This window comes from Centrocercus urophasianus, unplaced genomic scaffold (assembly GCF_019232065.1).
Source record: "Centrocercus urophasianus isolate 14NV4802_14NV808 unplaced genomic scaffold, USGS_Curo_1.0 seq_30, whole genome shotgun sequence".
Lineage (NCBI taxonomy): Eukaryota > Metazoa > Chordata > Aves > Galliformes > Phasianidae > Centrocercus > Centrocercus urophasianus.
Window position 1 is genome coordinate 11,123,314 of NW_024884867.1, and position 15,610 is coordinate 11,138,923.

At 43.0% G+C, this 15,610-nt stretch overlaps 1 protein-coding gene across 2 annotated transcripts in view; it reads right to left on the bottom strand.

Moving 5' to 3' along the window:
• Window positions 1-5,383: 5,383 nt before the first annotated feature.
• Window positions 5,384-15,610, bottom strand: part of ZDHHC8 (zinc finger DHHC-type palmitoyltransferase 8) — an 88,502-nt gene continuing 78,275 nt past the window's right edge. For both annotated transcript variants that reach the window (XM_042828827.1, XM_042828826.1), the window contains 3 exons: window positions 14,924-15,033; window positions 13,047-14,083; window positions 5,384-11,617 (listed from right to left, as the gene is read on the bottom strand). In XM_042828827.1, coding sequence (XP_042684761.1) covers window positions 11,446-11,617; window positions 13,047-14,083; window positions 14,924-15,033 — 1,319 coding nt within the window. In that variant the 3' untranslated portion in view covers window positions 5,384-11,445. The remainder of the gene's footprint in view (window positions 11,618-13,046; window positions 14,084-14,923; window positions 15,034-15,610) is intronic.

The window sequence follows — 15,610 nt, forward strand, 5'->3', positions numbered from 1 at the left end:
TGCTTCAGGCCCAGCAAAATTTAAATGATATGCTAGTTTAAACTATTGGGTTATAAAATGATGTCTATTTGAGCTCGTTTAATACATGTTTTAGAGAGCAAGAAATACTGCTTTTAAGCATCATTGGTTTGTATGACTTGACAAGTTAAAAAAGAAGAAAAAGATTTGGAAGCTGTGTGCTATTGGCTTTCTGATGGTATCTGACTGCTCCACTGAAGACTTTAACACAACCACACAAGATCTGTGTTGGTTAAATACAACATAAAATCTAGGGAGATTCTGGCATGAAAGGAAGTCTACACAAATCTGTGCCAGATCTGATTCAGATCTTGACTTTAATCTCGGTATTGTGAGTCACGCACTCAAGGATCCTTCAGCTTTCTTTTGGCCACAAAAACGAGAGAGGAGCTCACTGAGGATGAAAGACTTGCCCTCCTCCACAGACGCCCTCTCCATAAACATACTTAAAATGAAGCTTCACCTTATCTAGGGCAGAGAAAGTCAATCATGGAAGACTAACCCACTTCTTAACCTGGAGCTCACAGTCACCATCTCTCAGGCTGAAGCACATGGAAAGGAAATTTTTTAGCAGTGCTGGTAAAGAGAAGCATCTCAAATAGAGTCGTGAGCAGCTGACCAAGGCTGTGTCTCTCCTTTCTCCCTCAGTAAGCAGTAGGGCCATTTAAAACTAGAATGTTTGCATTTACCAAACATGAGCATGCAGAGTTACAAATCAAAAGCTGCACCAAAAATGTTATTTGTGAAAGACTAAAAAGAACATTTCTGAACTGGTAAACGAATTACACTAATACAATCTCTACCTCTTTCATTAAGGAAAGGCATCCAGTTCTGCCCCTGAAGTCATACTCATAAAATGGAGGGTTTATTACAAAAATACTAATGCTGTGTTATCTACAGTAATGCTCTAATAAATAATGATGCATCACGCCAGAAGGGTCTCATTGGAAACAGATGGTCTAAGGAATGGAAACATAAGCAGAGTATTTTACTGCAATCACTATCCAGGAAACAAACAGAGATTTGATACTATTGCCTCAAGAACAGCTCCCTCCCAACCCTTTTGTCTTAGCTATCAGTAAGCCTTGATTTTGCTAACAAACTGTCAGTGTCAGCAATAATGGCAGCACTCTGCTTGCAAACCATTTTAGGTGCTGAGATGTACAGCACTACACAATTCAGGGGATTTCTACTTTTAACAATCCATTAATATTTAACAAAAACTACAAAGGCAAAACTCTAGTATCCCCTTGTTCTTTCCCACCTCTGTCCAGAGCTGGTTCCCAGCATCCCTGTGTTCCTTCAGAACTATCACCCTAGGGATGAGCTCGACACAGGCTGTCTACACCCTGCTGTTCTTTTGGAAGCAGGCTTTTACACGCAGTGTGTTCACATACAGGCCCCACTGAGGCCGTGTAGGGAAAAAAGTAGATGAAATAACTTTTAGATGAAGTGGTTCTAACCACAGGTCTGGAGAACCCACATCCATGCCTTTCTCTGCTGGTGACATGGCAGCAGTTCCCCCCAGCAGCAGCCCCATGTCAGGCAGGGAGGCCCAGGCAAAGCAAAGCATTTGCTCAGAGCCATCTGCCATTAAGCACGCTGATCACCCTGATAAGGGATCGTGTACTTGATTGCCCCAAGTAACTCAGCTTTTTCCTGCCTGCTTACTGAAGCAGGTGTACAGGATACAATACAATAATAATAATAATTAAAGTTGCTGAGCAGAATTACAGTAAAATTTGTATTCTCGGCATTGTGCCAATGCTTAAAAAAATTGCACTTGCAGGAGAAACCGTGACCTTATTATGTGTTCATTAGGCTTATACCTCCAGGGAGAATACCAGAGGAATGCTGCATTTGTCTTAATGACAGTATGTCTCAAGGCAAATGGGCGTAACGTACATCCGTGTGGCTGCTGTGACACAGACACAGCCCTTCCTCTGCTCACAGAGACAAGCACGACATCGGATGGAGCCAGGGCCATCTCCTGACAGTGTGGCCGAGAGCCTGCAGTTCCGAATAAGAGGAGTTAGTGCAGTTCATATTTGTTCAGGGTTTATTTTTACCTGAACGCAAAACACAAAAGTCAGTAATGAGAGCCGCATCGGTTACAAGAGCTCAGCACCTGCAGCAGTGAAGCTGAATCCTGTGGCGCTATTTCAAACTTGACTAAGTGTAGTTGAGATCTGTCTGTCCTACAGCATGACAGCCCCACCCTGCCCCAGATCTGCCTCCTGGGAGCAGCACATATTGATGCTATTCCAGCTGAGGTGCTTGGTTATTACTGAATCAAGGAGAAAATCATGGGGAGCATCTTCTTGTATTACAAGTAGTACTACACGTCGCTTTTCTGCCTCCTTCCCAGCACTAATAAGCACAAGACCTAATTATCCCCATTTATAAATAACTTTCTTCATCCTATCTCTGTCCAACAGTGTTCTGGCAGATACCCTCAGCAGGAGATTTGAAATTATGTCCCTGCCAAAAGCTATTGCTGCTGATGAATCACAGCATACACAATTAAAAGGCTGTGCTTTTTATTATGTATATCCACACACACACATAAAAATGTAAATATGTCCATGTGTGTGTGTGCACTGACTTGGAAATTCTATCCAGTATTTGCCAAATACAGCCAGTGTCAGCAGAAGTAGCCATCTGGTTTCAAACTAAGGGTGTTTCTGACTGTCTTTGCTGGAATGACTTGGGGAATTCCTTGTCAGTGCACTGCTCTGGGATTTTTATGGTACAGGTGGCAGACACGTGGCATTGTAGGACTGGTTGCTGTTTAAAATCAAAACGTGTTTTATATAAAGTCCCTCTCAGAGACAAATGCAGATTTGCCAAATTTGAATTTTTTTTGCCAAAAACTGATGGCTATCCTGCTATCCAGGACAGATCTTCATTTGAACTTTCTCCTGCTGGCTTGTTTTCTGCCCCCAGTCTAATCCTTTAAAGGGCTCTGAAGATTTATGTTACTGCTCTGCCTCACAGCCCTGCCCTGGTCAAGGCCCTGCCTACATTATAACCTTCTGACATTCCAAAATATAATGATGGGAATCCATCTGGAGAGGAAGAAAAGACCTTCTATGTATTTAACAGCGTGCTGCCTGACCCGGCCAATCCTTCACGCTGATAGAGACTGGAGGAAACTTTTCTTGCCAGCAATAAAACCAGCTGCCCTTTGCTCTCTACTGACACTATCTATTCTCTTTCATGTCAGCTGAAGCTATCTTTTCTCTTTTCCATTACCTCTTTTTCCAGCTCTCACTCTGTGTTCTGCGCTATCAAAGCACACTGCAATGGCCTTACAGCTATTTTACTGTATTTCTGCTCAGCAACTTTAATTATTATTATTATTGTATTGTATCATGTACACCTGCTTGAATAAGCAGGCAAGAAAAAGCTGAGTTGCTGGATGCAATCAAGTACATGACCACTTAGAATGAGGACAGTGCTGTGTCAGGGTTATTTGAAGAGGTTTGGATTATAGGGAAATATGCAAGAAGTCAAGGGAATGATCAAGGCAGACATTTCTACCATATTTTTACTGAAACTACCCTTCAAAGTCAGCACTAAAGAGTAAGACGACTGTCAGCAACACCAATCACACAAACACCCAAAATCTTCTTCCCGAGAACGTTCCTGAAATGATACTTCGAGGTTAAATCTGGCCCCCATCTGCCCTATTGCTCCCAGGTACCTGTGGGATGCAACTACTTGGCTCCAGCCACACAGACTGCAGAACAATTTGTGCTTCTCACAAACACAACACATTTGTGAGGCTGGGGAGTCACATCACCATCCGACACGGAGCAAAGAGGCACAGAAGGTCAGCAGCAATTTGCAGTGGAGCCAGGAAATGGTGCCAAACTACCCGGTGCCCATTCCTGCACCTTAAGTGCAGACTGTGCTTCCAAATGAACATCTAACTGCTGTGGCTCATCCTGCAGATCGCAGCTCAATGCTGGGAAAGCACCAGCAAGACAGCAGCACAAAGTCACAATCCTAAAAGATTGGGGCCAACAACACAGCAGCCCGTCTGCATGCTGTCACAGTGCATCTGGAAAGCTAGTCATAACCAACACCTACTTAGAAGTACTTAATTCCTTGGTTTTACACGGTACAGTGAAATGGCATCACAGGATCCTTCCAGCTCAGATCCATTCATGCAGGGGATGCAGGAAGAAACCACTGCCTAGGAGACACTTACCTGCACGTGATGGGAAAGGACAAGCCAGAAAGCAGGAAAGCACTGCTTTGGTGCTCCACTAGTACACCCACATCCCTCCTTGCTGGCTGCCACTCAAAAGCACATACATGAAGATATCAAGGTTCTGTTAGCAGGGAGAGAGGCTGCTTTAAAAATAGAGTTGGCCAAAAAATTGGATTGTGTTTAGAAAACATTGGTAAAGCTCAGCACTGCCCACACTGCTCAGATGCCATCCTCCTCACGCCAGCATTTTATGATCTAATATTCTGTGAGGGTAGGACATGTCAGTCCTTTATATTCCCTGCAAATAAACGGTCACACTATTATATGAAATTCCACAGTAGAAAAAAAAGCATGTCTAAAGGGCAAACAGCATGGCAGCACAGCATTAAATAATTTGTATGAAAAAAGCAAGACAAAGAATCCTTACAATCATGAGATGCATCTCTGCCTCAGAAGACACTTCTCTCTCCCCCTAGGTAAGATCCACTGTCTGAAGCCTTGCAAAACTTCCCATTCTGTATCTAGCCTGTATCAGGAAGACCGCATTCCTGTTGGGAGAAAAAAAACACTTGGCAGGAAGGAACCATTTTTCCCATTTGAAAGAACCGGTGGATCAGTGCCAGTGAGGCTGAAGGAGTCTTGCAGTCAGAGCTGGGTTTCCCAAGGCCACTCGTTTCAGGCAATTTCTGACAGTTCATCGGAGCTCTTAGCTGCCCCTGGAAGACAGCCCACCCCCCACTTCAGCTCTCTTTTGCTGGGGTGCTCTCACAACTTCCCACAGACAGGCCCAGCTCCAGGAAGCCCAGCGTCACCATCTGCTGCTGATGCAGCCACGTGGCACGCAGTGAATACGGGGGCAGTGAATACAGCAGCAGGTCAGAGCAGCAGGGCCTTCAGGTCCCACAGCCAAACTCGTACGTGGCTTCAGGAGAAAACGCAGAATTCATCACACAGAGGGCAAATTCGTAACACAGTGAGTGCAGATATTCAAACAGGGGCACCGTGCCGGGGGGAAAGGAAAGCTCTCCGATGTTCTCCGCCTTCTCCAAGCTTCCATCGGTGCTTTCTCTTCTCCAAATATGCCTTAAATTAGTGGGCATACCTACCAGTCTTCCACAGCATGGAACATAACCACTGGCAGAAACACTGTTTTCAGTCTGTTTTATTTGCTAATGTTTTAATAAGTATTTTTGGTTTTGTATTTTGCTGCTGATACAACCATTTCTTTGTCTATCAACACAGATCAGTTCCATTTAAAATACACCAGATAGGGACACCTAGAACTAGTTTTACTGGAATATATATGTACAGTTATGTATACATTATATACACATAGGCATTATATATATATACATATATATATATACACATATATATAAGGCACTGTAAAATGTACCATCACTTCTCCGAGACTCTTTAATTTGCAGAAGTAGATCATATTTCTTCATATAATTTGAAATGTCTAACCAAGGAACCTTTCAAATGTTTCAGGGTTATACAGATATCAGCTATGAAACAAGCCTTAGTTTAAAATTCAAGTTATTGTGACAAGATGAACAAAACCTATTTTGACAGTAACTCTAATCCATTTATTACATAACTGCTTCTCTCTTAGAAGATAGATTCACCTGTATAAATAGTTCCCTTTGTCTCTCCTTATTATGTTCCAAAATGTGAACTGAAACTCATCCTGCAGAATGAAAAAAAAAAACAGTGATGGAGGATTGAATATAAACGTGGATAATTTATCCATTACTTAGAGAGAGGAAAGCCAAGACCTCTGTAAGCCAACATGTCTTTAAATAAAATGTACTAAAACAGTTCATGACCTTACATAAATCTGTTTGACTTAGTTAACATCAATGGAGCCTGCTGATTAAGTTTTTGGACATGCAGTAAGGTAACCTCTGCCTCTACGGCACGCAGATACGATTGGTATTTATAATGAACAAGTTTGAATGGGTTCTTGCTCAATATAATTAGTCTACATATGCAAATTACAGCATCAGAAATCCTGAAGCAGCTGCGGTTAGGAGTTTGGCAGTTGTGTGAATTATAAGCCAATCTTACACATCAAATGGACGTGTTTCCAAAGAACAGAAACAGATGAAGACAGATAGATGAGAAGTCACACATCTTTGGGATGTATACATCCAGATATCCTGGATAGGACACTTTTTTCCACACTACTCTGTAGCAACAATTCCCAATTGTGCTGGACCACAGGATTCCTATTTAGTCCCACAACTTCGACAACAGACACTGGGAGAAGCTTCACTTCGTGTTGCCCTGCACCACCTGCTGCGGCCCCAGAAGCACGAACCGTTGGTCACAACCAGGAGGCACTTTTTAGAAGGTTCTTATTTTCTACTCAAAGCACCTTGAAGATGAGCACCTGCATTCACTTGGTTTAATATTTTGACACCCATGGGTTCTGCACTGGAACTGGCCTGCCCAGTTCAGCTGTTTCAGTCCATGTTTTGCAGAAGCAGAAATGAACAGGGGCAGCACCCCACGAACCGACTCAGCACACGAGGCCATGTCAGGCGTAACGCACCAGGGACGCTGGACACTTTAAAGTACTGAAGTGACTCAAAGGTTTAAAAATATATATATGTATTACGAGAGCCACAAAAAAGGTTACAGACAGAGCTCCACAAAGCCTGCACGGATACATTCCAACAATTCAAGGTGGCAGAACAGGTGAAATACAGACCATAGAAACGGTTCAGCATTAGCTTTCCAGACTGTCAGGGACAGCAATCTTAACCTCATTTTCCCCACATAAAAATAAAAATTGTGTATATATATATATATATAAGTCTATATATATATATCTAGTCTGGACATAGATATAGTCCAAAGAAAACCACATTTCCACATTAGGCTTGTAGAGTAGGCATTCCCCGAGGAGCACCACGGTAACACCCACAGGGTGATCATCTCAGGCCAAGCTGATGTGCCCTTATGCCTTGTTAGCAATTTCAGAATGGCAACTCAGCACAGTTCATTTGCTGCACATGGCCACTAACACAGCCCTTAGTGCAACCCTTAGAGCTTTGACCAAACTGCAATTACATCTGTTTTAATTTAAAAAAGAAAATGCAAACGTAAGATATTTGGGCAGGTCCTGCTATCACCTTTCTTTAAAATTCAAGACTTGAGGACTTCTTTAATGTGCTTACTTACAGACACAGCGCTCAGGCTGTTCTAATGGCCTCCAGGAAAAGATGCTGCCCTGAGGCTTTCTCCCCTGTTACCTTCAGGTTTTGTCTGTGTCCAGTTTTGACGTGGGGGCCAAATGCTGGTTGCATATCAGTGCAGTATTTGGCCCAAAGTCTTTGCTATTTAGACTTTCCTATGAGGTCAACAAACAAAGCAGTAAAAAAAGAAAATATTAAGGCTTCAAGTAAAAATATTTCCTCTCTCTCCCACCCACATAGTAAGGTACATTTAATTTCATAATGCTCAATATATTATACAATTAACAATACAGAGATCCAACTTTTCAACGCAGATTGCACTACAATGGAAACCTGGAGGCTAAATGGGAGTGTATGAACAGCTAATGAAATGCAATATGCAATGAACATTGATGCATAAGCTAAACAAAATCTATTGCTTTTTTTTTTTTTTTTTTTAAAGTAATACAATCCACAGCTAAAAATGAAAACACATTGAAAAGCTTTAAGACTTCTGAACATGAAATAAACATGACAAAATCAAGAAGCTACTTTATAATATGTGTTAACTTGTGCTGGATTTTCATAGCTGATCCCACCTACTGAAAATGAGCATCACTTACTTAGCTTCAGTGGAGCCACACCAGTTTACACCACCTGAAAATTTGGCTGTAGTGTCTGTAAAAACTGAGGATTTGGGCGATAGAAGAATTTGGCTGCTAACCTGTGAACTGTTTGAAGAACAATATTTTAACAAGGGAAGAGATTCTGCTCCTAAATCAGATGCAGTAAGTAGGTCCCCTGCAATGGAGCTATGGACACAGGTGCTTACATTTAAGAGAACGGCTGTAGGTTCAGTGCCTTGGCTGGGAAGGAGGCTGGACTTGCTGCATGCAATCTCCTGTTAACAGTTCTGCTCAGCTTATTCTGCCAGAAGATCTGAATGATTTACTCCAGGCTATAAGCACTGAATTATATGCAAACCTCAAAAGGAAAAAAAAAAAAGAAAAGGAAGAAGAAAAAAAGACTTTGGTACCATTGTAAACCTGTTACCATATCCAATGTGTCTTAACTGTGGCTAAAACTACTCACAAAATACATAATCCTTACATCTGAGCCTGTAATGACACAGTGCAGCCATCCTTTCCTCTCTTGCCCTTTCCTTCAGAAAGAACCCTGGATATTAGTGCTTCATACGTACATCACTGTGTTCACTCTTACTGAGAGATTCTTCTCTTGACCTGCAGTTAATTTCAGAGGCTCTTTGGCCCTTCAAGTTCCTCAGTAGCGTTTTCTTTTACAAATGCAGAAGAAATGATCAGAGTGGAGCATCACTGGGATGCAAATCTCAAATACAATACTGGTGCAGATTCTCAGCTTAGCTTGCATGTATTTCACGCACATATTCATAGATACATGATAATATGTGCCCTCATCTAGATGGTGAGCCCAAATTCTGTGTCACCATCCCTTACGTGTGGCAGAAATGACATTTAACAAACAGGTGAGTCTCATGTTATTCTGTGCACCAGAGTGAATTCCTGCCCTTGAGGAAGTCCTGCACCTTCCAGAGGAGCTAACATTAGGGTAGAATTGCAGATCAGTAACAGTTAAAGATGGCAGAGTGTAGCCCCTCAGCCCTGCAGCTCCACATTGAACAGAACCTTCTCTCATCATGTGTCTGAATAAGGTTTGACTGTCTTCAGTCTATAGTCTCCAGTATTCTGCCTCGGAAGACTACTCCCTTTCTCTTTCCCTATCGTCTTGACTCCTCCTTCTGAATCTAGACTGGCTACTGGGAACAACTCTGGTTTGCCTTTGGTTTTACCTATTTTAATTAACACATCCGTAAAATTATCATACTCAATTTCCTATTCACTGCTTGGCCAGTGACACGCTTCTAGCCCCTTGAATCTTCCTATCAGCCAGCTTGTCCAGTCTTCCAGCCCTCTGTATCGGATCCAGTCTGCCAGCACTCGTCTGGCACTGCGGTGCCTCCAACTAGTGGTGATACTCCACACGCCAGCAAACTGCACAGAAGGACAATTGCTTCTCTGCTCTGCAATGCCCTTACAGCAGGCATTTAAAATATCACTGAGACCATGAAATGCACACTGATTCCTAGTTCACTCTCTCATAACTTTGGCCTATTTCAGCTGCTCTGCTTTCTCGATTTCTCCCTTCAGACAATATAGAGCTTTACACATAATTATGTTTTCCTCTCCAAAATCATGCGATACAAAAGGAGCATGTAGTAACTCTGTATTGCAGTAGATGTCAACATTTATCACATCAAAAGATCAATTTTAACCAGGCAAAACTGAGGTCAATATTTGCCTTCTGGAATAATTAATCTCGACATAGATGAACACAAGTAAAATGTTATCGACACATCCTGAATTGCTACCAATTAGCTGGAGAGTTCTCCTTTATAGTCAAGGATTGGAAATGATTTAACCCCCTTGAAACCAATATCTTGAAAAACAAGGAATTTAGCTCTCTAGTCAAAACTATTAACCAGGAGAATGAGGTGAAAAGTCGAGGTTTCATATGCTGACTGGCTCAGTGATAAATAATGAATTTTACTGACTTTGGCAACAGTCACTCAGGATATTTTTAACAGAACGCACACTCTGGCTGCTTAGCATTGGTCTGGACCTCCGTACAAATGAGAAGGAGATCAGGAACGGAAAGAAAAAAAAAAGGAAATAAATATTTGTCCCAAAATTAGAGTTACCAGAGTTCTGATTTCTGAGACAAAAAATGGCATAACCCTTTCTTGCGTTTTCTGTTTGTTTTTAAACAGCAAAGTTGTCTTTGAATCCAACAAAGCAAATGTAGTTTTCTGGAGACAGGGAAAGGAAACCTCAGAATGTTAAATATTTTGATTGATATTATTTTAAAAAGTTGTTCCCCAAGGGAAAGAAAATTCAAAAACCAAACAGAAAAATCCTTTGTCTTACAGTACTGAAGACCAGAGGGAATGTGCTAGTCATCAGGCAGACACCAAATTTATATCCTATAGACTTACGCTTGGCTCAGTTACACACACTGTAAATTCAACAGCTCATGCTAACCCTGCTGCAGGACTGCACAGGGCACCAGGCATGGCAGTAAGCACCTTACTGCCTGGATCCAACAGGCAAGAGGGAGGGTGCAGGGAAAGCAGCTGATGACTGTTAAGAACTTGTTCCCATCTGAACACTTCCTTTCGTGTCCACATGGATTTTATTTCTGAGTCAGAGAAGCCTTTAAAAAACAGGGATGAGAGGTGAGAGTGGAAGATCCTCACTGGTGGTGCAGTCCTTTCCCATCAGACAGACACATGGGTGCACACACGTTTTTTTCATACGCGGGAAGGCGAATAGCAGACTGGAGAAGCTGCTGTTGCCTCTTCTCCCGCACCCAGCTGGGACTGAGGATCAGGGAGCCTTTGGAAGATGACACAGTGTTTGTAGTGCAGGGTGCCCTGCCACGCTCCTGCCTAGCAGAACCTGACCTGCAATGCCTGGGAGACGCAGGGCAGCTCTCACACCTGCAGACTGCCCGGCACAGGGAGCACCCTTTCCTCGCCAGCAGAAAAGCAGCAGCTGGACCTCTGACTCCTGCTGGACCCATGGCTGGCCAGAAGAACTGGGAAGGGGCACAGGAAAACAGAACGATCCTGGCCTGACCATTTTTTCACTGCACTACTGGTACGCGATGTTGGACAGACAGACGCACAATGGCTTTAGCACTCTCCTGCATAAAAAAATCTGCTCTGTGGTTGGGGTGGTAGGTGGCAGCCAGCTCCTGTCTGTTGGTTAAGATGAATCTGATGGACTGTACAATGTTATTCCGTCAAGAATAAGGCTGCAGCTGTTTATTTGGCCAAAAGATAGAGATGAAAACGGAACGAATCCAAAACAAGAAAAGGAGAGTGGCCAGCTGCTGCTGCTCCTTCTTTGTTGTTATTTGAGTCTTCACAGTGCTCCTAGCTTCATGGCTGGCTGAGTGGATGGCTCTTTGTTTTCATTTAATTTTATTTTACACTGAAATTTCATAGGTTGTTCCACCAACTCCAGACACCTTCTTAACATTTGAGTGTCTAGCAGGGCTGACGGGTGTTCCTTGGGAACTTGACGTTGAGCCTAGCCTAGATATTCCTTTTGGCTGTCCATTTATTTTACTGTGCGGTGTCTTCATCTGTATATCATCCCTGCACCAAAAGAAATACCAGGACATAATGTTAGTGAGCAAAGTTTGATAACAGAATGGCTTTATTCAGGATGAACAACAACTGCTGTTAGACTGAGTCCCATTGATGCAAAATATTTGAACATGAGAGTTGGTTGAAGCCAATGCACAAGGTGAAAAGCCACTGAAATGAGAGAATTCACTTGGCCGTTAGATGAGTGGATCAGACTGCAGTAATATTTGTTAAAATGCTCATTTAATCACTCGCTTAGATGCTTTGTTGAACCGAACTAATTGCAAAGTATCTGCAGGAAAGTTTAAATCTTTCCACTGCTGACTTTAACCCAAACCGTGCTTACTTACAATTAGAAACACAATGCTCTGAAAAAAACACTTTCTAGATAAATATTCAAAGTTAAACAAAATTATCTCGCTCATCTCTGAAAGACATACAAAAACTGGAGTGTAGAACTTCTCAATCATAGAAGACACAAACTGAATCAAGTCAGGAAGCACATTATGATGCCCGTAATTAAAAACCATAGTCCTGATCAACTCTTTGAAATGATTTCCTTTCTTATGACCTACTGCCAGGGTGAAGCAACAACAGGCTTTTCTCAGAAGACCTTTTAAAGGTCTGCATCAAAACATAGCATGTCTCATCCCCAGGACTCACCAAGTGATGGGATAAAAGATTTCATATATGTTCTGGAAGTCCCAACAATGAGAAACCGGGGACATTCACCAGAAGACAGCATAGTGCAGTAACTGCCAGGTGCAAAGAAAGCCTAAATATTTCCAATTAGCCTTCCAGGCCCCACACTGCAGCCTCAGCAGGGTCATGTGGCTCTTTTCAGACCTTCCATTGCAAAGCCAAGTCTCCAGAAGGAAGAGAAAGGTAAGTGCATGCAGAAGCTGCAGCTGAAGATATTGCTAAGATGCCACTTCTAATGATAAGGAAGAACACGAGGAGATGGCCTCTGCTTTCATCACTGCTTCTGTACTACAGGACATGCAGCACAGCTGAACACACAGCTCTCTATGCCAAGCACAGCTTCCAGGATCTGTGCGTGCCGTGATCCTGTTAGTGCCTCTGTGCCCAGACAAAGGTGGGGTCCAGCCTCTCTTTAGGCCATGCACTACAACAGCTTCACCCTTTCATATGTAACAGGAAGGATAATTTGGCCTGCGTCTTGCAAATAATTATTAAGTCCGCCTTAGATATTAAATCACAATGAATTTCACAGCTTCACTGACCACCTGCAGTTCACGTTATAGCAATCATGCAAATATTTTGTCATTTCTGCTCTGCGCTGTCACAGAACAGAAGAGCACCCAAAAATATGCCACCTTTGTTGGCCTACAATGAACACGTAACCAGGGCCGTGCCTCCAGGGAGGCATCTCACAAACAGCCTCTCATTTCTAAGCAGCACCATAAGCAGTACATACCTTTGTGCTCCCACTGATTGCACCTCTGTAATTTCCACAGTGTTTACAAAGGAGACAGACTTTGGGCCTCCATAAGAGGGTGACCTAGGCATTCCTGTGGGGGACGATGGGACCTGGTGGCCTGGTGATTTGTAGGAGCCATTGCTCACCCTGCCTTGTAGTGCTTGGTGCGTCTGGACATTGTTATTGGCTAAATCAGCTTGCAGAGAGGTTGTGGAAGTCCTTGGAGCTCTTGTCATTGCACTTGAGAGCGAAGACACTGAGGACTGCAGTATAGGGTTCCTTGTGCTAAAACTGGCAGCAGCCATCAGATTGTCTCTAGATCCGTATCTCATCGCCATGCTGCGTGGGTCTTCAGAGAGCGTGCTGACTTGCTGAAGGCTGTAAGAGCTAGGGGTGTCATAGACACCTGAGTCTGCAAACACGGAATCAGGGTGCGAGTGGAGGAGCTTCTCTCTCTCTTCCATCTCTTTCCTTTCCTGAATGGATGCCATAATGGTTTTGGAGAGGTTGTCATAGCGGACTGGAGAGGGGTCTCGCTGATGTGGAGCTGGGCCCCCCAGCACTGGGCTGAAGCTCTGAGGTGGTTGGCGTTGCAGCTCGCTCCCCCGTAGATGGCACATTTTGGCTGATAAATATGGTGAGTGGTACCCGACAGAGCTGACTGCAGAATGGGCAACGCACTTCCTCCCCGAGGGTGACATGGGGTTTAGCAAACTGTCATATGAAAGACTCCCATTTCTGTTCGACAGGGAATTGGGAGAAAAGATGCTTTTGTAAGGAGTGGAAGCCGCCCCTTCAGACTTCATTGGATGAAGGGGCACTTTGTCTGTCCCTCTCCTGCCAGCAGATTTCAGGCTCAGAGATCGTGAATTGATAGCAAAGGAATCTATCTGGAGTGGGGAAGACTGATAGGTCTTGTGAAGGGAGCTCTTGCGGTAGCTGGGGATGTCCAGGCTGGGTTCGGACTGGTAATCAAGGCTTCTGCCATCCTCTTCTATCAGAGCCCCCTGGCTGTGTCCCTCCTGCAGGGTGATCTAAAACAGAGGTGAATAGGAGAAACAAAAGCCTATAATAGACATGTGCAGATCTGCTCTCCGTGGGACTGCACAGGAGGAAAAAAAGTTGGACATCTTCTCTCAGACTCACAGCCTACGACAAAAGTTCATAAGGTTCATTATGAGGAATGTGACTCCTCAGCACGTGGACAGCACCTCAGAATCAAGGAGTCAGTCACAGTAACTGCTAAGTAATATGGACTAATTAGTACATCAATGCATGAGCACAATGAGATAACTTCTAAACTGAAACTCTGTTAAGGTAAATGAGATTGTAATCTGGTAATAATGCCCTTGGAAAAGCACTCTGCTTCAATCTTTCCACAAATAGCTCTTGAGTTGAGTGATGTCTGGTTCTGAGTGCTGAGTCAGACATCCTTTGGGCTTCATTTCAGCACACTGGGGACCAGCACACTCTTATTCACTTTACTCAAGATATAAATATTCAACAATTCTGAAGATCAGGTCACAGGTCTTCAAAATCAAGCATCTAAAATTAATCAGAGTAGAGAGGCTCCCTCCCACCATTTAGACAACAAAATAATTTACCTCAGAGAAGGAAGCAGGCCAGTATTTATTTATCTGCACTGAAAACAGCAGGATAGATGCAACAAGCTCAACAAAGCAATGCTGCAAAAGTGGACATGTTTTCATAAGAAGCACTGTGAAAATCTACACTGTTGCACAATGATGCCAAATGTTGCTGTTTGTTTTCACACTGTGACATTCACAAGATCCCTGTAACGAATTTTTCCTCAGCCTCAAGTTGTCCAGAATTAACTGGGAACAGATTGTGACAGGCTACTGCAGCTCACTCACCTGCTCAGCAGCAGCATGGTAGTGGACTTTGGGATTGTTGCTGAAAGCTGGCCGGTACTTGTACATGGCAGGTGTGGGAGGGCTGATCAACTTGGGTGAAAGGCCACTTTCTGGATAAGAAAAAAAACACAGACATTATATTGGAAAGTGTGGACAGCATTCCTAAGCTCTTGCTATCTTTGCTTCTCTGCAAACTGAGCTCCATTCCACACAGAATGGAACTTCTGCTATTTTTGTGATGAATTCCACCAAAATCAACAGGGCCCCATGTGGAAATAACAGTGCCCATGTCCAGAGCAATAATCTAAAGAGAAGAAGAAAAGGTATGCTATACAAAGTGGTGTGACATATTTTGGTGAGTAGTATTTTTGCTGTATTTCAAATTACTGGTTATTTGGGATCAATTCAGCAAATAGTTTTGTCTGAAGAAGGGAGATTTCTTAAACAGTCTCAAAGCTTTAATCTTTTCAAAAATGAAATATTCGTTTCTTATGACTAAGCATTTTATGCTAATATTTTTGATTCCCTACTTCAAAATGACATTTTTCATTGTTAAACTGATAAAAACTTAAGAGGGGGTTTAAAAGAGTTTAAAAACTGCAAAACTGAAATACCCAGCTTAGACTTGGAATGAAATACTTCAAGTTTTCTTTCCCCTTTCTGCTGTTTATTCCTCTAACTCACAGC